Source organism: Anabrus simplex, chromosome 5, assembly GCF_040414725.1.
Source record: "Anabrus simplex isolate iqAnaSimp1 chromosome 5, ASM4041472v1, whole genome shotgun sequence".
NCBI lineage: Eukaryota > Metazoa > Arthropoda > Insecta > Orthoptera > Tettigoniidae > Anabrus > Anabrus simplex.
In genome coordinates this window covers 297216132-297239963 of record NC_090269.1, presented here as the reverse complement: position 1 = coordinate 297239963, position 23832 = coordinate 297216132, and the positions used below count along the sequence as shown (strand labels likewise).

At 39.0% G+C, this 23832-nt stretch overlaps 2 protein-coding genes across 3 annotated transcripts in view; one reads left to right on the top strand and one right to left on the bottom strand.

The window, feature by feature from the left end:
- LOC136874850 (inactive serine/threonine-protein kinase 19) overlaps positions 1 to 20422 on the bottom strand; it is a 36150-nt gene extending 15728 nt beyond the window's left edge. Inside the window, exons 1-3 of one of the 2 annotated variants that reach the window (XM_067148529.2) lie at positions 19899 to 20422; positions 3504 to 3730; positions 3261 to 3417 (exon numbers count right to left, since the gene is read on the bottom strand). In XM_067148529.2, the coding sequence (XP_067004630.2) occupies positions 3261 to 3417; positions 3504 to 3730; positions 19899 to 20171 (657 nt within the window). In that variant the 5' untranslated portion in view covers positions 20172 to 20422. The remainder of the gene's footprint in view (positions 1 to 3260; positions 3418 to 3503; positions 3731 to 19898) is intronic. The other variant, XM_067148528.2, reaches the window with a different exon arrangement.
- A 327-nt stretch (positions 20423 to 20749) lies between these two features.
- Positions 20750 to 23832, top strand: part of Polr3H (RNA polymerase III subunit H) — a 43773-nt gene continuing 40690 nt past the window's right edge. The window contains exon 1 of the mRNA XM_067147451.2: positions 20750 to 21142. Coding sequence (XP_067003552.1) covers positions 21032 to 21142 — 111 coding nt within the window. The 5' untranslated portion in view covers positions 20750 to 21031. The remainder of the gene's footprint in view (positions 21143 to 23832) is intronic.

The window sequence follows — 23832 nt, the reverse complement described above, 5'->3', positions numbered from 1 at the left end:
GTGAACCGTCCATTTAAAGCAGCCTTGAAACAGCTCTATACAGAATGGATGGCGGCTGATAATCATACACTGACGCCAACTGGTCGCATTCACCACCCGGAAGTTCAGCTGCTGTGTTTGTGGATTTTGATGGCATAGAATCGTATCCCTGGAGACCTCATACAGAAGAGCTTCAGGAAATGTAGCATTTCTAATGCTATGGATGGCAGCGATGACAATATTTTGTGGGAAGGTGATGGTGATGAAAGTTCCGAAGTTGGTACTGATGATGATGATGATGATGATGATGATGATGATGATGATGATGAATAAACTCGTTGGATATCGTTCTGGAAATGTTTGTTTACTTTTATTTGTATTTTCTAATCATTTGATGTGTGTTAGTAAAGATTGTAAATAATTTTAACTTCACTTTTTTTAAAATTTGTTCTTTCAAAATAAGGGTGTGGGTCTTTTCGGTGGCGGGTGGTATTCGAGATTATACGGTAGGTAATCCTAATAAGACTATTGGTTTCCAGAAGTGTTCTGAAATGTAATGATGAAATTAAGCATAACTTGAACACCAGTTGTTTTGTTGTGGGTTGTCAGATGACATCATGAATAAAATTGGCAGAGAAAGTGGTGAATACGTCAGATAATTAGCAATCAACATGGTATCTCAAACACTACGTTATGTGATGTATGTGTAACCGCTGAAAGTTGCGTTCTTTACTGGAAGATAATGGGCCATCATCGGTGCTATGACCTTGAGGATGACTTTGTATTTCGATATTACACAATAACTTCCATAGTGTCTACTCACGACATAACGACACCACTCTTTGCATATTTCTTGCATTATTTAACAGATGATTGTTATGTTTAAAAATGCCCATATAGCCATAGCCTTAATGTTTTCATGGCTACACATGTTGGAAAAAAATTAAGAGGAATCACACTGATGAGAGAGATCTTTTACGATAACCATCATGTGAATGTTTATTTTCTCCCAAACTTCAATTTCAAACATCGAGATATGTAATCCCTATTATGTCAAAACTCTGATCCTATGCTTTGTTAATGGTCACTGTGAAAGCAAGACGTTACAGGAACTGCCTCCATTTCAATTTGAAATGTAGGGTACTGACTAATTATTTGCTTTAACACTTACACTTTCGTTGTGACTATTTAATGGAAGCTTTGACCCTTGGCAATAGCTGTTTCATCATCTCTTGGTGCATGCTTGTAACAGTGGATGTACAGTAAAACACCGTTAATTCAAAATCGTTGGGACGCAAAAATCAGACTTCGAATTAACTGCCAACACGTACTTTGGAAATGCCAACCCTTGCAGCGTCACAATATATTCTAAGACCCGTTACTGCATGCAATTAACCTTGATTCACAGTTTAAAGCTCTCAAATGTCATGGAAAAAACTATTTCCAAAATGTATCCAAGAAGGTGCATTTACAGTATTCAAATAATGCACCGGCAAACATAACCTCACGTAATGAAATCAAAAGAAAAAAATATGATTCAAAGACGAGGAGAAATCTATACTGGCTCCCCTGTGCAAGTGCTTTATTCATTGGATTACTGTACTGTATGAATTTTAGACGCCTTGTGTTTGCACGGAATGTACTTGATGCCCTTAAAACATCGCGGCTTATCAAACTTTCCTATGACGAGGGGAGAAAGTCTCTCACTTCCGTCCACATTACAACAACAGTACAGTGACTATTATGTACTTGTATGATTTCCCGCCATGTCACTTCTAAGACCCATTAATGCAGGCAATCACCTTGATTCTCAGTTTAAACTTTTCAAATGCCATGGAAAACACTATTTTAGAAATTTATCCAACAAGGTGCATTTACATTATTCAAATAATGCTCTTGCATAAAACAATGAAAAACTCACGCAGCGAAAGGAAGAAAAACACGATTCAAAGACGAGGAAAAATTTTGCTGGCTGCCCTGTGCAAATGCTTTATCCTTTGGATTACTGTACCGTCTGCACTTTTAGATGCCTTGTACCGGCATCGAAAGTGCCCGACCACCTTAAAACATCGTGACTTTTCGAACTTTCCTATGACAGGGGAAGGAAGGAAGTCTCTCGCTTCATTTTGAAGTGTGCACTGCATAGCAACAAAGTACATTTGCCGGCTGGCAATACTCTCCTTTAAAACCATAAGTCCGTTTGATCTCAGCATTTAAAAAAATAAAACAAACCAACAATGCAGTTTCATCAGCATTGACAATATTGTTTGGTGCGTACAAATTGATTGTAGGCTAGCCACGCTTTTTCGCCACCTACTGTCGGCATCGCCAGTGTTTGCGAATTCTACCTCTCCGCACACTGCCTGCTACGTGATATTGTGGCTTTCCTAAAAACGCCGAATACAAAATAATTACGATTCCACTCGAACATAGCATATATGAAGCACACTGTAGACATGCCAAAGTGGGTGAAAGTGTGCAAAGTTACCCCTTCATGTTCTGGAAGACGCGTTCTTTCATGACGCGAGGAAATTTTGAATTTAAATTACTCTGTAAAATACTTTTTTTTTCAAAATGAAAAGGTAGTTTTGAATTAAAAGTCTGAATTTCGGCAATGGGACCGACATTGTTCAAATTACGAATTATCCGTATTTCGAATTAAACGATTTAAATAACATGCAAAACCGTACCTCATGTTTGCGGGAACGAGAGCTGCTTCGAATTAGGCAAGACTTTGAATTAACCGATTTTGAATGATCGAGGTTCTACTGTAGTAAGGTTCAGTTTACTGTAAAATACTGCATTTGACTGGGAATATAGTAAGGTTCAGTTTACTATAAAATACTGCATTTGACTGTACTATTAATTGACATCATAGCAGAAATTGGGATTAATTCCTTTACCACAGATGTACAGCATCTGGACCCAGACAAAATACAAAGGGCTTTGGAGTAAAAGCTATGACAGTAATAAGTCAGTCCTATAACTACCACATATCATCCTCCACTTAGGCAAAGTAAGCAAAGTGCAAATTGTCAGTGCATCAGGAAAGCTAAAACAAGTTGTGATTGATCATGTAAAATCCATTTCTACTTTTTGATTGGTTTTTGAACTTCAGATGCGAGAATTTGCCATACGGCAGATCTTACCAACAGTAAAATCTATACCGTAACTACAGAAACATAGATTTGCTACTTTGCCAGAGGGGAGATATGAGGAAAAAAAAAAAAAAAAGAGAAAGAAAAAGAGAAAGAAATTCAGAGGATATAACCTTCACTTACCTGCTGTAAAATTTCACTGTACTTGCTTTTCCTGATAGTTCTCAAAACATTCTTTCTACCCCTGAAATAAGTCCTGACAAACTCTCCAGAGGAGGGAAATGAGAACCAAAAGCTGGATACAGACCTCAATGTTAATAAACCTCCACTCATTAAATCACTGCAACAAACAACCAACCGTTCTCAATAAATTTCATATTGGTAAAGAAAGAAAAAAAATCATTAAGAAATATGAACACATCATACCTAATATCATTCTCAGTAAGGCAGAACTTGCCTGTCAGTGTACTCTTATCAATACAGACATCTAAAGTTGCTGGCAGAACCACTTTTAAGAAACGATCAAGCACAGGCTTAGAAGGACATCTCTCCTTTACAAGATCATGCAGATCATCAGTCTTGATTACAACAAGAACACTTTCTTCACCGCCAAGTTTGAAGAGACGAATAATTCCTTTCGCCTGTAGGACTCTCTGTAAAAATAAACAGCAAATATTTATGCAATACAACCATTGAAAAAACACAAAGAGGACCTAACAAGTTGACTGCGTGGGTTTGATCTCCACTAACTATCCACTGATAGTTTTCCGTACTTTCCCATTTTCAAACCAAGCAAATACTGGGGCTGTACCTTAAATAAGACCATGGTCACAGTCACATTCTCCCCAGTCCTAGCCATACCTATCCCTTCGTTGTTGTAAGACCTTAGTACCAGCAATGGTATTTTTTTTTTCTAGTTGCTTTACGTCTCACCGACACAGATTGGTCTTACGGTGACGAGGGGGCAGGAAAGGCCTAGGAATGGGAAGGAAGTGACCGTGGCCTTAATTAAGGTACAGCCCCAGCATTTGTCTGGTGTGAAAATGGGAAACCATGGAAAACCATCTTCAGGGCTGCCGACAGTGGGGTTCGAACCCACTATCTTCTGGATGCGAGTTCACAGTCGCGTGGTCCTAACCGCACGAATAACTCGCCCGGGTAATAGTACATACATACATATATTATCATTATAGACTGTTATGCCTTTCAGCGTTCAGTCTGCAAGCCTCTGAGAATTTACTAAACGTCGCCACAATCCTCGATTTGCAACTAGTGTTGTGGCCTCATTTAGTTCTATACCTCTTATCTTTATATCGTTAGAAACTGAGTCTAACCATCATCGTCTTGGTCTCCCTCTACTTCTCTTACCCTCCATAACAGAGTCCATTATTCTCCTAGGTAACCTATCCTCCTCCATTCGCCTCACATAACCCCACCACCGAAGCCGGTTTATGTGCACAGCTTCATCCATCGAGTTCATTCCTAAATTAGCCTTTATCTCCTCATTCCGAGTACCCTCCTGCCATTGTTCCCACCTGTTTGTACCAACAATCGTTCTTGCTACTTTCATGTCTGTTACTTCTAACTTATGAATAAGATATCCGGAGTCCACCCAGCTTTTGCTCCCGTAAAGCAAAGTTGGTCTGAAAACAGACCGATGTAAAGATAGTTTCGTCTGGGAGCTGACTTCCTTCTTACAGAATACTGCTGATCGCAACTGCGAGCTCACTGCATTAGATTTACTACACCTTGATTCAATCTCACTTACTATATTACCATCCTGGGAGAACACACAACCTAAATACTTAAAATTATCGACCTGTTCTAGCTTTGTATCACCAATCTGACATTCAATTCTGTTGAATTTCTTACCTACTGACATCAATTTAGTCTTCGAGAGGCTAATTTTCATACCATACTCATTGCACCTATTTTCAAGTTCCAAGATATTAGACTGCAGGCTTTCAGCACAGTCTGCCATTAAGACCAAGTTGTCAGCATAGGCCAAACTGCTTACTACATTTCCACCTAACTGAAACCCTCCCTGCCATTTTATACCTTTCAGCAGATGATCCATGTAAACTACGAACAGCAAAGGTGAAAGATTACAGCCTTGTCTAACTCCTGTAAGTACCCTAAACCAAGAACTCATTCTACCATCAATTCTCACTGAAGCCCAATTGTCAACATAAATGCCTTTGATTGATTTTAATAATCTACCTTTAATTCCATAGTCCCCCAGTATGGCGAACATCTTTTCCCTCGGTACCCTGTCATATGCTTTCTCTAGATCTACAAAACATAAACACAACTTTTAAAATTTTAAAAATATGTTAGGTATTGGTTTTACATCCCAATAACTACTTCTACAGTTTTTGGAGAAGTTGAGGTACCAGAATTTTCTCTCACAGGAGTTCTTTTACGTGCCAGTAAATCTTCAGGCAGCGCAAAATTTTCCAATCTAGTAGGGCCAGTCAGAGTAAATATGAGACATTTTTTACAACTTTGTTCATAAATTACAAACTATAGTCCTCTCCGTGTAAGGACGTACCCTAAGGGTGCAACCTTACCCTTTCTCCCCTGTAATATTAAGGTATCGATTTATAGTTACTTTTCTTGCTGTTGGGTATTTTGCAGGTCTTTTTCAGTGTCGGTAACCATACAGTTTAGGGACCCTACTTGCCGATACGACGTCTTACATTAACCGTTAATCTGGCACGTTGGCAACGTTCAGTCACTGTTCTAGCGTGAATTGTGTGTTGCCACCGCATTGCCGTTAAAGTCACTAGTGATACATTTGCGAGAATATTTAAAGCATATTTTCTTTTTCTGTGGGATTGTAAATCTATTTGGCTAATACCAAGTAAGTAGAATTGTGGCATGTTCGGATAATGCATTTATTAACATTGTTTGCGTGAAATGATTAAAGTGCTCAAGTACGTCAGTCTCATGTCTAGATCTACCGGTACACGAAATAACTCTTGCGGGACGAAATTTTGGCAGTAGAACTTATAACATTATTATTTTCAAATCCGCAGTGAACTTGAAACCTGACCTAATTTCCGTTCACGGAGCTTGGCACATTAGTATTCCTATATGTTACCTGATAAGCTTGAAGATATAACCAGCCTGCAGGCTGAAAATATGCCCAATAATTTCTCTCCTTACTGGTTACCGGTGTTGAAGAGAGAAGGAAATGTTCGCGCAAAAGAAAGGGAAGTCATTGGATGTCTGGAACTTTCTAAAATCACACTGCAAAGACTTATTAAATAAATTGCATCGTTTAACACGCCCCTCTTGTCAAGAATATGGTTATAGTACGCCTAGTGTATATAAAAATAAAGACGGATAATTTGAGTGAGAAAGTGTTTATTTCCTTAATTCCTCATTGAGCGTGGAAATCGACGAGATATTCATAATTATCTTGATTTATTTGATCTTATCTTTTATCATTTACTAGGGTAGGGAAACATTGATTATCGGTGTTTCCTACATTGAGGTTAGTTTGTTATGGTTATGTCTGGTGATTTTAATATGTAACCAGGCAGGTTGGCAGCAGTGATCAGCCATTACAAAAAAGAGAAAAGAAGAGCATCGGGTGGCGATATTTACTTTCTGGGGTATTTCCTTACGTGGAAATTACTATACAACAGTGACAATTATGCTAATAATCATAATAAGTTGTGACTGGTGTTACAAAAAACACTGGAAACAACAGATTACTATATATTCATTAACTTTTGAAAAATAAATATAAATGTGCATGTCATTTTTAACCCACAAAAGGGGGAATTCTGAGACAACCCAGGGAAAAAGTGAGACAGTATTGTAGCAGACTGTAAAATCATGTTGGGGAGTTAATAGGCTAATTGTGAGGCAGTTTAGGGTCAAAGGAAGACAGAAAAAAATCTGGGTATAATAGTTTGCAACACTTTCCTCAGTTTTATTATAGGAACAAAATGGCCGTGTTTCGATAACACAAAATTTAGGCTTGAGATATATGTTTATACATTTTCCTGACAAAAATTACTTAGTATAGATTGTTGACATTATACCATCTAATTACATAGTACCTGAGCTTTATGTCTGAATTTATGTTACATTTTAATGATACTAAATAAATACATAGTGCCCATTGTAATCAGAATGGTGAAAAAATGAGACATTTCACTTGGTTAAAAACTGGGTTAACAGAAACTGTAGGAGTTCTATTTGTTTTTCAAAAACATCAACTGTTTCTGGGAATGCAAATGTAATGCCTCTATCTTTCCCTGTAATTATTGGAACAGGCAATTTTGCCAGTAATTTTGACTTTTCCACAACGGATATGTCATTTTCGTTAAGCCTAACATAGTTTTGTTATTGTCCCCACAATTGAGACACACAACTTTCTGAACAGTGGCAACATATTTATATTGAAAATAATGCCGCTTTCCACAAATTTCAACTTTCAAAAAGTACAAGTACAAAGTCACTCGGGTTTACTCCACCTGCCATGGTCCTTTCCAGAATATCTGTGTCGAGTAGACCAACTTCATCAAGACTGTCATCACTACCTTGCCAATCTTCATCTTTGTTTGAAGCTGAGCCAGAAGAATCAACTTTTGCTCTTGTCTTAGATGGCAGTTTTACAACTGGAACTTTTGAATACTGGTACACTTTTTCTATTCTTCTTATGAACTGGTTTCTGCTTTTCCCTCACAAGCTGAGAATATTCTTCAGATGTTATCACCTTTGCTGTTGGGTCCACTCTTTTTCGCTTGAGCATGGTTTTATCAGTGTGTTTGATTTTTGAAAGTAGGATAAGTATTTAGGTATAGAAACAAGTGTACCAAGTATCTCATTTTTCCCCTAGAAGTGTCTCACTTTTACCCTCATGATGTCTCATATTTACCCCCTTTTTAAAAAAAAAAAAACGAATTTTCTTCTCAAATCAAAAACATAAAATTGTGTTTTCAAGCTGCAAAAGAAGATTCTCCCTTACACTAACAAATAAAACCACAAACACTTTCCTGGATTTTTGGATTGAGCCAGAGTAACAAAATACAAAGTGCAACGCATGAAATTTTTTTTGGTTAGAAAAAACACCACTCAGGAAAAAATTGTCTACTGGTAGATATATGGTTTGGAGACTTTTCAATTATTTTATCATAATAGATATAAGGCTAATATATAACATCATTCATGCAAAGTGTTGAGATCATTAATGAGAGGAGAGAAATTTGAGTGTCTCATTTTTTCCCCTTTTTTTTTTTTTTTGTCTGTCTCATTATTACCCTGACTGACCCTTCATTCTAAATAGGCAAATGATGATAACAACAGCATAGTTAAAATTGTATACATACTACTGGCCTGTCACAGTGACAGCTGCAAACGATGACTACAACGGATGTATACTGAAATCCAGGAGACTAATTATTTGCCTTAACACTTCTACTTACGTTGTGACTATTTAATGGAAGCTTTGACCCTTGGCAATAGCCGTTTCATCATTTCTCGGTGCTTGCTTGTAACAGTGAATGTAGTAATGTTCAGTTTACTGTAGAATACTGCATTTGACTGTACTATTAATTTACTGCTTTCAGTATTACAATGTAAACTTTTATTTGTGAAATACTGTAGAGTTTCAGGAAAATGGCATAGTTATACTTTCAATTTTCACATCGCTGTCAATCTTAACTCTACCGAATGCCACATGTAACTTTCCATGGCTAAATACACATCGAGATAAGTAATCCCTATTATGTCAAAACTCTGATCCTATGCTTTGTTAATGGTCACTGTGAAAGAAAGACGTTACAGGAACTGCCTCCTTTTATATTTGAAAATTAGGGTACTGATTGCAGACACCAAATCAATTTGATGTAGATTAAATAACCTGACCCTTGCAAGCACCTGTAATGATTTCAATTTTACAATATTGTCATCCCATCCATTTCTCTATCATACACACTCCAATTATTAAACCAAAGACCATGTGCAAATTTTTTATAAGCATTACATTTGTACCAACTTTCAATTTCAATCCATGTAGAGGCATTCCAGATGCAAAAGGACTGTAGGTATTCGATGGGTATGTTACTTACAAAATTTGTGTCATCAACATCATCTGATAAAAGAGTACTGATGCTGTTGTATTCCTTCAAACATCCGAGGATTAGGTGAAGAACTTCTTCGTTAATGCTGTGACAGTCATCGGTGATGGGACTTACTATTGATCTGTTACATTAAGCTGAAGAATGAACATCTATACAGGGCAATTCAAAATGATGAACCCGATTTCATACATTTATTCTATGAAATCTAACGAACATATCATACTGTGAGATATGCGCAAAGAAAGGCAAATTCTCAAAGTTTAGTTGAGTTTAGATTTCATCCCACGTGGTTTCATTTTCACCCGTTACGAGCACGCAGGAAGAGAGTAAAGAAAATGGCTGTGGTTGGAGAGCAGAAGTCGTTCTGTGTGCTTGATTACCATGTAGGCCTAAACAAGTCTGTGATTAGTGTTCAAGGGCATTTCCGTACCAGGTATGGAAGAGACCCACCTACTGGAAAAGCCATTCGTGGGTGGTATGCAAAATTCAGAGACACGGGCTGCATCTGTAAGCGAAAGTCGACTGGCCGTCCTTCAACCGGGGAAGAGACAGTGGAACGTGATCGCGCCAGTTTCGTACGGAGTCCATAGAAGTCCACCTACCAGGCAGCGAGGCAACATGAAATTCTACAGGCAACTGTTTGGCACATTCTGCGGAAACGTTTACGAATGAAACCCTACCGCTTGCAACTGGTGCAGGCCTTAAAAGACACTGATTATGCTGCTCGAGCGTCCTTCTGTGCTGATTTTCTCGCATTAATGGAAGAGGATGGGTTCTCCGAAAGGGTAATTTTCAGTGATGAAGCGACTTTTCACCTTTCCGGGACTGTGAATAGACACAATGTAAGGATCTGGGGAACTTCTAATCCCCATCAAGTTGTGGAACACCAACGCGATTCTCCCAAGGTGAATGTGTTTTGTGCCATTTTCCATGAGAATGTTTATGGACCCTTTTTCTTCATTGAACCTACTGTGACAGGGAATGTTTTTCTTGATATGCTGCAACAATGGCTCCTGCCTCAGCTCGACGAGGATAGTGCAGATTTCATCCTTCAACTGGATGGTGCCTCTCCGCATTACCATGGCAATGTTCGGAGCCATCTCAACGAGACACTGGCACATCGTTGGATAGGTCGTGAATCACAGGAGGATCGAACTCTCATTCGTTGGCCACCGCGCTCCCCCGACTTAACCCCATGTGATTTCTTCTTGTGGGGTTTCGTAAAGGATCATGTTTACGTACCACCTTTTCCACTAACATTGGACGACCCTTGTGCCCGCATCACAGCGGCCATCGCAGAGATTGACTGCGACACACTACACAAGGTTTGGCAGGAGACAGACTATCAGCTTGATGTATGTCGTGTTACGCGAGGTGCTCACATAGAACACTTGTGATATGACTGAAAAAACTTTGAGAGTTTACGGTTCTTAGCACACATCTCACATTACGATATGTTTGTTAGATTTCACAGAATAAATGTATGAAATCGGGTCCATCATTTTGAATTGCCCTGTACTATTGCCGAAAAGTAACTTAACAATGAATTATTACTTCAAAAGTCATTGGGAACTATTATTATATCATTTTCTATGTCGTCTTTAATTTCATTATTTCCTGATTGTAGTAGCCATGCTGCAAATTTCTTTTTTGCAAGGGTTTTCAAGTGAAATACTTTAACTTTTGACCAAATTTCAGCAATCTGGATACATGCCTCAATTATCTGAGATCTTCCATCTTTGGGTACCACAGTAAGAAGAAGTCACTTGCTAGTGGTTTAACATCACACTAATACATTGAAGGTTTTCGGTGATGCAAGGATGGGTCTTCCTAGCGCTAACTTTTGTGATCATTGTGGTGCGTATTTTTCATTTGGTGCTCATGGTGCAAGTTAAAGGTTTGTTTTGAACATTTTGCAACATTCTGCCAACAACTTGATTTCACAGGTCGGAGGAGACAACTTTCACAGAACCATCTACAGGGGAACAGAGTTAAATGAAATGTCTGCAGCATCATATTTTGAGACTAAATGGCTATTTTAGCAAAAAAGGACTTACTGAAATAAATAATATTTTTCTAACAATCCCAAGATGAAGACCTTTCTGTTGATGTACAACACCTAGGGATTAGTATCACGGTTTTCTCAAAATTTTGTGTTACACATATGAAATACATCTAGAAAAAATAGAAGACCATTATATAGACAGTATTTACATCAAAAGAATAACGACCTAACAGTTCATACCAAACTCATGGTGTATAAGTTATCTTCACATCATTACTCTATGGATGTGAAACCTGGACCCTGTGGTGGTGGTGGTGGTGGTGGTGGTGATTTTTGTTTTAAGAGGAAGTACAACTAGGTAATCATCCTCTCTGAATAAATTAGTGGAAAAGAAATGTAAAAAAATTATTTATTCAACAAAGAAATTTGGAAACACAGTACAAAATAAAACAAAAATATTGAATTAGGCCAAAAAATTACTAACGAATCAAAGCGTTTCCCTGAATAATAGTACACTTGTAATTTACATACCCTTGATTAACCCACTGTCGTACATAACGTAGATGATGAGATCAGCAGTAGTCGCGTCATCGGCTAGTATGCGTTTGAGGTTTCCTGCAGGCCGAGGCTCCGTCTTAGGCCAGAGAGATCGGCACACTCTGTGAAGATGTGGGCCACAGTGACGTCGGCACCACAAGAACACACTGAGGTGGGGGGTCCTTCCCTCTTTAGGAGATAAGAGTGCGTAGATCATCCTATTCTAGCCTACACAATACTATGGCCTCTCTCCGTGAAGGCCGGAAAGAGGACCGCCACACGGAAGTCGTCTTCTTAATTGCTTTCAGCTTATTGGGAGTTCGGATAGCTAGCTGCTCCGATTCCCAGGACACCAAGATGTTTCGATGTAGCTGAGAACAAATATCTTTAGCAGGTACATTGATAGGTCTTGGAGGTAAAAGTACCGCCTCCTTTGCAGCTTTATCCACAAGTTCATTTCCCGTAATCCCAACATGGCTTGGAAGCCACGTGAAAGTGATTCTGGTGCCAGCATCACTTAACCTGGCTAGAAGGTCATGAATCTGCTGCACCAGTGGGTGTTGCGAGAAACAGGTTCCAATAGACTGCAAAGAACTTAATGAGTCAGTACACATAAGAAAATGGTTTCCTTTGTCACCCAGTGCAAACTGCAGAGCTTCTAAGATGGCATAAAGCTCCGCAGTATACACGCTACATACATTAGGAAGCAAGATCTTCATGCTTATATCATCAGTGATGAATGTGCAACCAACATTTTCTGCAATTTTAGAACCATCCGTGAAGCAGCCGGATACTGGTGAATGAAGTTCTGGAAATGCCCCCAATAAACAGAGGAATCCGTGTTCACCTTGGGTCCACGGAGTAGATCTAAACGTATATCCGGTCACGGAACTAACCACAGAGGTACCTCACTAAAAGTCTGTTCAAGACATCCATTGATATCTATATTTAATAAATACTTAATTGTGAATCTATTGAAGTGCGATACGGACCATGAAACTGATTTTATGTAAACAAGCTATCAATTCGAAACCCGACCGGCCGCATGGCATTCGGCTGGTCTTGGTACCTCTAGTGGTAATGCGTACTAAAGATTCACTGATAGCTTGGGTATAGCAGCATTTCACTAATTTTGGCAGCATACTTGAGGAGTAACTGCTGCCTCCTTATCCGTAAAGATGGAACTCCCGCTTCAGCGAGTAGGCAGGGAATGGAACTAGTACCGAAAGCTCCCGTTGCCAGCCTAACTCCACTATGGTGAATACTGTGTTAAAGGCCCAGCGTAGATTTTGATGCTGAGCCATAAGATGCACTACGATAGTCCAATCAGGAGAGGACCATCGCCGTGTAAAAACGTAGCAGCATCGCACGGTCAGCCCTCCACAAAATGCCACTGAGAAACTTAAGCATGTCAAGTCTCTTCATCCAGGCAACCTTCAACTGACGGATGTGGGGCTGCCACATTAGTCTCTTATCAAAATGGAGATCTGGGAATCTGCAGGTGTCTACCACTGGTAAAACACTCTTTCGCAAACGGAGCTCTGGTTCATGACGCCCAAGCCGACATCGACAGAAGTGTACAACTGAGGTTTTCGCCGCTGAAAATCAAAAACCATGATGCAGGGCCCATATGTCGACTCGGTTAATAGCTTGCTGTAGCTGTCTCTCAGCAAATGCCACTCTTCCAGAGCTGTAATGTCGAGCTAAATCGTCTACATACAGTGATGGAACGACTGTGAGCCTAGCAGCGGCAATTATGCCATTGATGGCAATAGCAAACAGCGTGACACTCAGTACAGATCCCTGTAGTAGGCCTACTCCATTTTCCTGAACGTAATATTGAGAAAATGCATTCTCTACTCAGACTCAGAAAACGGGAGGGACATGGAAGTTCTCAATAAACTTTGCCAAATTTCCCTGTAATCCCCACTGGTGTAGTGTTGAGAGAATCCCATATCGCCAGGTAGTATCGTAAGCTTTCTCCAGGTCAAAAAACATGGCGACTAGGTGTTCCTTCTGGAGAAAGGCCTCCTGAATGGCGCTCTCCAGTCTGACCAGATGATCAGTGGCAGACTGATGAGAGCGAAAACCACACTGGTAGTTAGACAAAAGAGACCTTCCTTTTCTACGGCCCACCCAAGACGCCAGTTCACCAACCTTTCAAATAACTTACAAAGGCCATTTGTAAGGCATATTGGCCTATAACTATCCAGAAGTTTTTGATCTTTACCTGGCTTGGGAATTGGTATCACAATTCCCTCACGCCACTGAGATGGAAACACTTCCTCACGCCATATTCTGCTGAATAGGGTGAGGATATCCTTTAGACATTGATCACTCAAATGCCTAAGCATTTGATTGCGGATTTTGTCCGGTCCAGGAGCCGTGTCTCTGCATAGCACGATTTCAGTCCGCAACTCCCACTCCATGAAAGCCACATTGTAGGGTTGCGAAGCACTAGAGGCGAAAGAGAGATGGTATGCCTCTGCTTCGCGCTTAATTGGTAGAAATGCAGAGTCGTATCTCCCAGAGCTGGATGTATTTGCAAAATGTGACGCAATGTGGTCTGCAATGACCAACGGAATCATAATTACAGTATATCTCCATTAATGGAGATTCTGGGGACTGAGGGCATATTCTGTACTCCCACAATACGGCGGAGTTTTGTTCACACTTGTGATGACGGACTGTGCCGACATGGAAGACACGTACATTTCCCACGTAGCTTTCTTACTTTCTCAAATAAAACAACGGGCCTTCGCGCGCAGACTTTTCAATGTGATATGGTTGGCCATCGTAGGATTCTGACGATAACGCTTAAAAGCCCGTCAGTGATCACATATGGCCGCTACAATTTTGTCAGTCCACCACGAGACCTGTTTCCTGCAAGGAATACCGGAGGATGGAATTGTTTCCTCTGGATCCTGTACTGTCACGACAAATATCAATTGGGAAGCTAGTGCAAATGACAGTAAGCATGACCAACAAATGGCAAATAAGTTAATATGGGAAGGACAGCTGATTCAGAAAGTGATGGAGCCAACTAAATTAGAGAGAAGAATATTCTGGACATGGTGCTAGTAAAACCAGATGAGCTCAATAGAGAAAGTGAAGTCATAGGTGGCATTAGTGAAGAAGAAGCTGTTTTTGTCATTGTTAAAAATAAATGTGATAAAAAGGAAGGTCTTAAAAGTAGGATTATTAGGCAGTACCATATGGGTGATAAAGCAGGCATGAGGGAGTTTTTAAAAAGTACCTATATTCAGTGGAAAATGGTAAATAAAAATGTAAACAGACTCTGGGATGGGTTTAAAGCAGTTGTTGAGGAATGTGAAAACACATTCTTACATTTAAAGGTGGTAAGGAATGGTAAAGACCCACTATATTCTAACAGAGAAGTAAAGAGACTAAGAAGGAGGTGCAGGTTGGTAAGACAGAGTTAGAAATGGCTGAAAGTAAGGAGAAATGGAAAGAACTTACTAGGAAGTTGATTCTAGCAAGGAAGTGAGCTAAGGATAATATGATGGCAAGCATAATTGGCTGTCTACAAATTTTAGTGAAAAATGGAAGGGTATGTATACAGTAGGTACTTTAAAGCAGAAAGAGGTTCCAAGAAAGACATTCCAGGAATCATTAATGAACAAGGGGAGTGTGTATGCAAGGATCTTCAAAAGGCAGAAGTATTCAGTCAGCAGTATGTAAAGATTGTTGGTTACAAGGATAATGTCCAGATAGGGGAGGTAACTAATACTACAGAAGTATTAAAATTTACCTATAATACCAACAACATTTACAATAAGATACAATAGTTCAAAACTAGAAAAGCAGCTGGAATGATAAGATTTTTGGAGATATACTAAAGACAATGGGTTGGGATATAGTACCATATATGAAGTACCAGTACTTATTGGTATTTGATTATTGTTTGCATGAAGAGGCTGTACCAAATGAATGGACAGTTTCTACAGTAGACCCTGTGTATAAAGTAAAGGGTGTTGCAAATAAAGCTGAAAATTACAGGCCAGTCAGTTTGACATGCATTGCATGTAAAGCTTTGAGAAGCATTCTTTCTGATTATATTAGACTTGTTTGCAAAATTAATAACTGGTTCAAAGAAGGCAGTTTGGGTTTAGGAAAGTTTATTCAAATGAAGCTCAACTTGTAGGATTCCAGCACAGTATAGCAGATATCTTGGATTCAGGAGGCCAAATGGACTGAATCGCAATTGACCTATCTAAGGCATTTAATAGGTTAGATCATGGGAAATTACTGGCATAATTGAGTGCAATTGGACTAGACAAAGGAGTGACTGAATGGGTGGCTATATTTCTAGAATTAGAGAAGGTGAAGCTTTATCTGACCCTGTAATAATTAAGAGGGGACTTCCTCAAGGCAGTATTAATTGGACCTCTATGTTTTCTTATATATATAAATGATATGAGTAAAGAAGTGTAATCAGAGATAAGGCTTTTTGCAGATGATGTTATTCTGTATAGAGTAATAAATAAGTTAGAAGATTGAGAGCAACTGCAACATGACCTTGATAATGTTGAGGTGGTATGATGATAAACAGAGTTAAAAGTCAGGTTGTGAGTTTCACAAATAGGAAAAGTCCTCTCAGTTTTAATAACTGCGTTGATGGAGTGAAAGTTCCTTTTGGGGATCATTGTAAGGATCTAGGTGTTAATATAAGGAAATATCTTCATTGGGGTAATCACATAAAAGGGATTGTAAATAAAGGGTACAGAACTCTGCACATGGTTATGAGGGTATTTAGGGGTTGTAGTAAGGATTTAAAGGAGAGGGCATATAAGTCTCTGGTAAGACCCCAACTAGAGTATGGTTCCAGCTTATAGGACCCTCAACAGGATTACTTGATTCGAGAACTGGAAAAAATCCAAAGAAAAGCAGCTTGATTTGTTCTGGGTGAATCTCAACAAAAGAGTAGCATTACAAAAATGTTCCAAAATTTGGGTAGGGAAGACTTGGGAGAAAGGAGACGAGATGCTCGACTAAGTGGTATGTACAATGAATCAATAACAGTAAATTTTCACCTTTTTGATACTTATATTTGCATTAAGCAATTCAATTAATCATTAACAGTATAGGTTTCATTCTATTTGGAACATTTTCAGTTGTTTTACAACACTTAGGTGAAATTACAAAGTATTTATCTTCTTAAGAACCTCTTAATGAGTACCTTATCATTATTATTGTTTTTATGAGTATAAATCTCGCTAGCAAAGGCCTTAGAGATACAATAATAGATGAAAACTTAGAAATCTTGAAAGCAGAATAAATTACTATAGTAGGAACATATATTAGCCCGTTGCAAAAAGTGGAAGACACTGTCGAGCAAATAGCCTTTACTGACAAGGATGAAAATGTAATACTAGCTGGAGATTTTAACTGTTGTCTGGACAAACAGAATAGCAAAACAGATATCGTATTAGAAATGCTGCTCACGAAAGGATACCGTCTAATCAATAAAAGTGAGGAAGTCACCTACATGGCTCCAAACTGTTCCAGTACCATCGATTTAATCTTCTACCAAGGAAGAAATATTAAACTGATAGGACATCAGATTATGAGAAATGAAGGTATCGCCGCACAAAGGAAGCATCTACCAGTATCGGCAAATTTCTTAATTGAACAAAAGGTCCCACATAAAACAGAGAATAGCCTATACACATTAGATCAAGAAGTATAGATGAAAACAAACTCAGGGAAAACAGCCAAAGGATAGAAGAGACTCATCAGCTCACTGAGGAAGGTAATCTCGAAACAACTTTAGGAATCATAAATGGAATAATAAGGGATTCTTTGTCCCACAAGGAACCTTGAAAGTCCAAAGAATGGTTTGATGTAGAATGCTACATAGAAAGGAAACAGCCCCTGTGGCCTAATGGAGATGTAACATAGAAAGAAGAAAAACGTTTAACTTACTACATATAGCCAGAAGACTTAAAACTGTAACCATCTTACAAGCTTACGCGATACGACGACAAAGTTATAAACAATTATTGAAAAGAAATCATACCGAAATGCAGGCACAACAGAAAGCCCAAGAAGCTTTAAGAGATCCTTTTCTGGCTTTAAAGAGCGAAAGGGTGAATCCATCGAATCAAATAAATATGAATAAATGGGAAAAGCACTTTAATAACGTATTAAATACAGGAGGATGAACATTAGCACTAGATGTCTTAAAATGTAGTTCGACAAAAAATCTAGAAATAATAATAGATGAAGTGACGAGAACCATTCAAGACACTAAAAAAAACAAAGCAGCCGTTCTGGATGGAATTTACAACGAGAATCTAAAAGACACTTTACAGTTGCTAGCACATTATTGGACCAAACTATTCAATAAATGTTTAGAAACGGGTAGAATCCCGGAAAGCTGGAGGTTGTCCTACATAAAAATCTTATATAACGGAAAAGGAGAGCCTGATGATGAAAACTCGTATAGAGAGATAGTGTTAGAGAACAACATCATGAAAGTATATACAAAAATCATTAATCAAAAACTTAACGAATTAATTGATGATCATCTTCCAGAGGAACAATTCGGGTTCAGGAAAGGCAGAGGGACTCTAAAAGCTGTTGCTAATTTACTAGATGAGGTGCAAGAAGCACTTAGGCATCAAAAAGGAAAATTTTATGCTGTATTCATTGACTTTAGTAAGGCCTTTGACTTGCTCAACAGATCAAAGCTAATGGGAAAATAAGACGGTATGATTGGAGCAGACAATGAACTTAAGATTGTAATAAATAATCTTCTAGCCTATAATAGTGTGAGAATAGATGATGGGGTATCACTCTCTTCTCCCATCACTTAAACAAACGGTGTGTTACAAGGAGACCCCATTAGCCCTACGCTTTTTAATATAGCTACAACAGACATCGCTAGAATAACAGATAATCTATCGACAGTGCTTTATGCCTATGCAGATGACGCGATAATAGGATCAAGAAACAGAGAAGACCTTCAGATCACGGAAGATAGATTACGGTACAGGAATGGGCAGAAACAAACGACTTCCACGTTAACAAGGACAAGACAGTCTGTATGGTTTTCAGAAAAGGAGGAAGAATAGCAGCGACAGACAGAATTTCATATGCAGGGGTAGACTTAACTACAGTAAATAAGTTTCGCTACCTCGGCATTACTCTACAGACGTCAGGATCTACATTCAAAATACATGTGAGGGAAAGAGCAGCAGCAGCAATAAGAGGAATTTACGATATACAAGAAGAAAAAACACCAAACCAAACCCCATGGCACTACAGCCCTTGAAGGGCCTTGGCCTACCAAGCGACCGCTACTCAGCCCGAAGGCCTGCAGATTACGAGGTGTCGTGTGGTCAGCAAAACCAATCCTCTTGGCCGTTATTCTTGGTTTTCTAGACTGGGGCCGCCATCTCACCGTCAAATAGCTCCTCAATTCTAATCACGTAGGCTGAGTGAACCTCGTACCAGCCCTCAGGTCCAGGTAAAAAATCCCTGACCTGGCTAGGAATCGAACCCGGGGCCTCCGGGTAAGAGGCAGGCACGCTACCCCTACACTACGGGGCTGGCTACGATATACAAGACCCAACCAAAATATCAATAGGCTCGGCAATGAAACTTTTTCATGCAAAGATACTACCCATTCTGACACACGGCATAGATTTAATCTGGGACAAATTATCAACAGCAGACCTAACTACCCTTGAAAAAGTGAAAGCTATCTTTCTGAAAAGAATATTAGGTATTTCCAAGACATCTCCATCTAGACTAGCTTATGAGTTAGCTCAGGAGTCTTTTCTTATCGAGGATCTTAGATATCTTTCTGTACCATCGACATCTCAAGCCACTGCCCACCTAAACCTGAAAAGAGAAGAAATCTGACCGGAGTTTTACGTGACGGATGCTATGACAAGTAGAGACTGGATGGGCCCAAATAAGAACATGCGCAGTACTATCAACAGGCTGGCTGTACACGGATTTCATCATAAGCTATATGTAAAAGAGATATATCAAGAACCAAGCTACGAATACGTGTGCAAATTATGTGGGAAAATATGTGAACGATACCACTTCAATAAGTGTAGCAAAAGAGAAAAGACCTTACATGAATATAGTAAAGAGTAGAACAATTTATATATGGCCATTGGCTGCAATAAAACTTTATTAACTTACCAGATCTTTGTCCACAGTTGTTCTGCATTTCACAATACTATATAACTGATGGACTAGAACAACAATAGGAAGATGACACTCGCGGCATTTCTCAAGGAATCTACTCCTTAGATAAAGAAATGCAGATTCGGTATCACTGGGTAAATCCGAAACATTTAAACTAATTTCATCATCAGCCCACAATGTACCACTATGTGGTTTCGTCTCAACAGCAGGAGACTTGAATTTCTTTTTCTGACCATAGAAGTCAGACACAGATGGTCTCTTGCTCATTTTGAACTGAATTGATCGATTAGGACAGCGTTATTACTAAAATGCAGATTCACTATGTCATCTTAAGTTCTTCATTATGACCACTAAACCCAAACTCAGATGCATCCAAAATACACGATGGTAAGGAGAATGATTAGAATCGAACATTGTTGTGATCCACCAGTCACCAATTAACCACCACTTCCCATCATTGCATAAAATCAAGAATTCATCGACAGTCGACACACTGACGAAGTCAGGTCAGGAACCGTTTCTTTGGTGGCACTCAGAAAACAAATGAAAAAACATAAACAAACCAAAGAATAATGTTACTGTCAGTTTTCAATACATATTTCCCAAAATATGTCAGTTTTGAAACCACAGTATGTCAACATCAAATTGTTAAATGTTTGAATACACTTCTACTTCATGCTGATGATGATAATAATGTGTAAAAGGAATTGTTGCTGAAAATTCTGAACTCAATGTGTAACATTTTAAGACTTGAATGTTGGCGACCTTAATTTTACTAATATGGCGTCTGACATTTCCTTTATTTTACTTCATGGCGCGTACCACGAGGGTTAGGTACATGTGCATGGTGTGGTCCCCTACTCATTCTCTTTGGTGTGGTCATGCTTTGTGTCAGACTTCGGCATGCATGATGCATGTTGAGCAGCATAGGTTCTTCAAAGAGTAAGGTTTACATCCAGCATTGAACTAAGTTGTTATATTCAGAGGTTAAAGGCACTTGAAACAAACAGATACAAATGTAGCGACCTAGACAAGATCTCATCGTGATATATCTTCGGAAAATATCCTTTTCTGACCGTAGACGTTAGACACAGATGGTCTCTTGCTCATTTTGAACTAAATACACAATGTTCGTTCTTGTTGAAATGAAGCACGTTATTCGTACACCACCGTGGGCATTCCAGATGAAATTACATGATGCTATAGCCGAGGAACTTAACAAGAAGTTAGCAAATAAGGTATGTCTTTGATATTGTAATTAAGGAGATCTAATGTCAACACGATCATAATTGTATTGTTAACCTGCCCTGCAGGCAATGGTGAAAAGTCAGGTAGTGAGTTTCACCAAGAGAAAAGGTCTTCTCAGTTTTTATTAACTTTGTTGATGGGGATCATTGTAAGCACCTAGGTGTAAGGAAAGATCTTCATTGGGGTATTCACATAAATGGGATTGTAAATAAAGCTTTACAGATCTTTCCATATGGTTATGAAGGTATTTAGGAGATTTGTAAGGATGTAAAGGAGAGGGCATATATATAGGCCTAAATTTCCTGGTAATACCACAATTAGAGTAAGTTCAGTTTATGGGACCCTCACCAGGATTACTTGATTCGAGAACTGAAAAAAATCTGCAAAGGAAAGCAGCACAATTTGTTCTGGGGCTGGGAAGACTTGGGAGAAGGAGACGAGCTGCTCAACTAAGCAGTATGTTGCATGTAGGCCTAATAAACTTCATGGTTGCCCAGCATATGTTTTGAAAACATAAGACAGAAGTTCAATTCTTCTATTAACTTTACTAAATAAAATCCATTAAATAAGTAAAGAAAATATAAAAACCCTCAACCCCAGAAAAAATAATAAAAAATTAAGTGATAAAGGTAAATAAGCCTTCCATGCTAAATATATTAATTTATCATACCGGAATCGAGGAAGAGTTCCTCGGACCCAAATAAATATAAAGGCAGTAGCATTATTAACAGCGAACTCTCCTCAAACTCATTGAACTAAATCAATACCTAAATAAGGAACAGCTGATAAAAGATTTATAATTACAGTTCCCCTCAAAAAGATATTTGACCTCAAGGGAGAACATATCCTATAAAAGCTGTTCCTATAACTAAAAACAAGATATATTAATTTGAAACAATTTTCTTTAAGTGGTCAACCTATTCAATACAGTACATTTGTGAGAATGTTTATTTAACTTAAGCATGACACTTCAATTGGGACATGTTTCGCCCTTGTTGTGGGTATCGTCAGCCTATCTCTCAGCCTCCAAATCAATTATAATAAGAAGAAGGTGCGCTCAGTTGAGCAGCTTAGTCCTTACTGTAGTCTGTGATCGACTTCGTTCTTTTCGTGCACTTTAGTATGTGGTATGTGTCACAATTTTTGCCGCACAGCACACACACGCAGTCTACGTCTGGTTTGTGAAATCGCTTGTTAATACACAGCTTGTAGTGAAAGCCGTGTACTGAAAGTCTGGCTATCACATGTCTTTGCTTCTGGTTTTCTGTGGTCCAGGACTTCTCCAACATAGCAGGCGAGCTGTAGAATTCCAGCTGTATTTCTTCTCTCTTCTTATTTCGGTTCCTTAGTAGCTCTTGATATGGTCCTGTTGATGGTAGGTGGTGGTGGATCTTGATGTCCTCTATGAAGTAGGTTTCTCCCATCATCTCGTATAGAAGCCGTGAGGGGGCTGTCCTCCCTACTCCCATTGCTCTTTTCATGTACATCGCCTTCACCTTTTTAATTTTGGTTAATTCACCTATTTTTAACTTTTGCCAGATGATCTGTATGCCGTAGGTGATGATCGGGGCTATTGTACACCTAAATAGTGCCATTGCCGTGCTGATAGACAGGTTCCTGATATTATGTAGTATATTGCCCTGATTGCTGCCGCTGTCCTTTCTTCTATGTGAAGACTGTATGATGATGCTGCTGTTTGCAGTGTAACCCCTAGGTATTTGAATTTGTTAACTCTCTTTAGTGAATTGCCTGAAAACACAATTTTGTCAGTCGCTGCTGCTTTTCCACCCTTCCTAAAAGTCAACTGCACAGTTTTCTCTTGGTTTATAGTGACATTGTTTTCCCTGGCCCAATTCTCCAGCTTGTTAATTGCTTCTTGTACTTCTGTCCTTATAGGAGACCCGATCACCATGTCATCTGCATATAGAGTTATAGTTGTATTCGAGTTCTCCTTAATGATTTTCATTATGTCTGCTGTATAGATGTTAAATAGTGTAGGACTGACAGGGTCCCCCTGTAATACTCCATTTGTTTGAATAATCCGTTTTGATGTTTCCGCGTTGTTATTTATACATATGTAGTTATACTTTAAGAGATCTTCTGTTATCCTCGCAATTGGGTGGTCCTTTCCAGTCATTCCTTTAAGTTTCTCCCTGTTTACCAGGTCAAACGCTTTCCTGTAGTCTACAAATACAGCATAATACTTCCCCCTGGGGTGTCTAAGGGAGTCTTCTATTTGCTCTAATAGGTAGGAAATTGCTTGTAATGTACTCCTGCCTTTCCTGAATCCAAATTGACATTCAGGTATTTGATTGTCGATAATTTCTAGTAGTCTTTTATTTAGAACTTTCGTGAACATCTTGAATATAGCACCTTCCAATACCACTCCCCTATATGAGTCCAGGCTTGTAGTACTTCCTTTCCCTATATAGAGAATCTTCATTGTTGCTGTTCTCCAGCTTTCAGGTGTCTGTCCTAATTCCATGCATTTGTTCATTAGATCTACCCAGAGATCTTGCATAATATCCATAGATTCCTTCAGGTGCTCGATGTAGATATTGTCTGGTCCTGCTGCCTTTTTATTTTTTCCCTCCTTTATCGCCTGCCTTACTTCCTCCTTCGTTATTGGATCATATGCGTGAACCTGTTGTATTATTGGATCATATGCCTGACCTTTCTG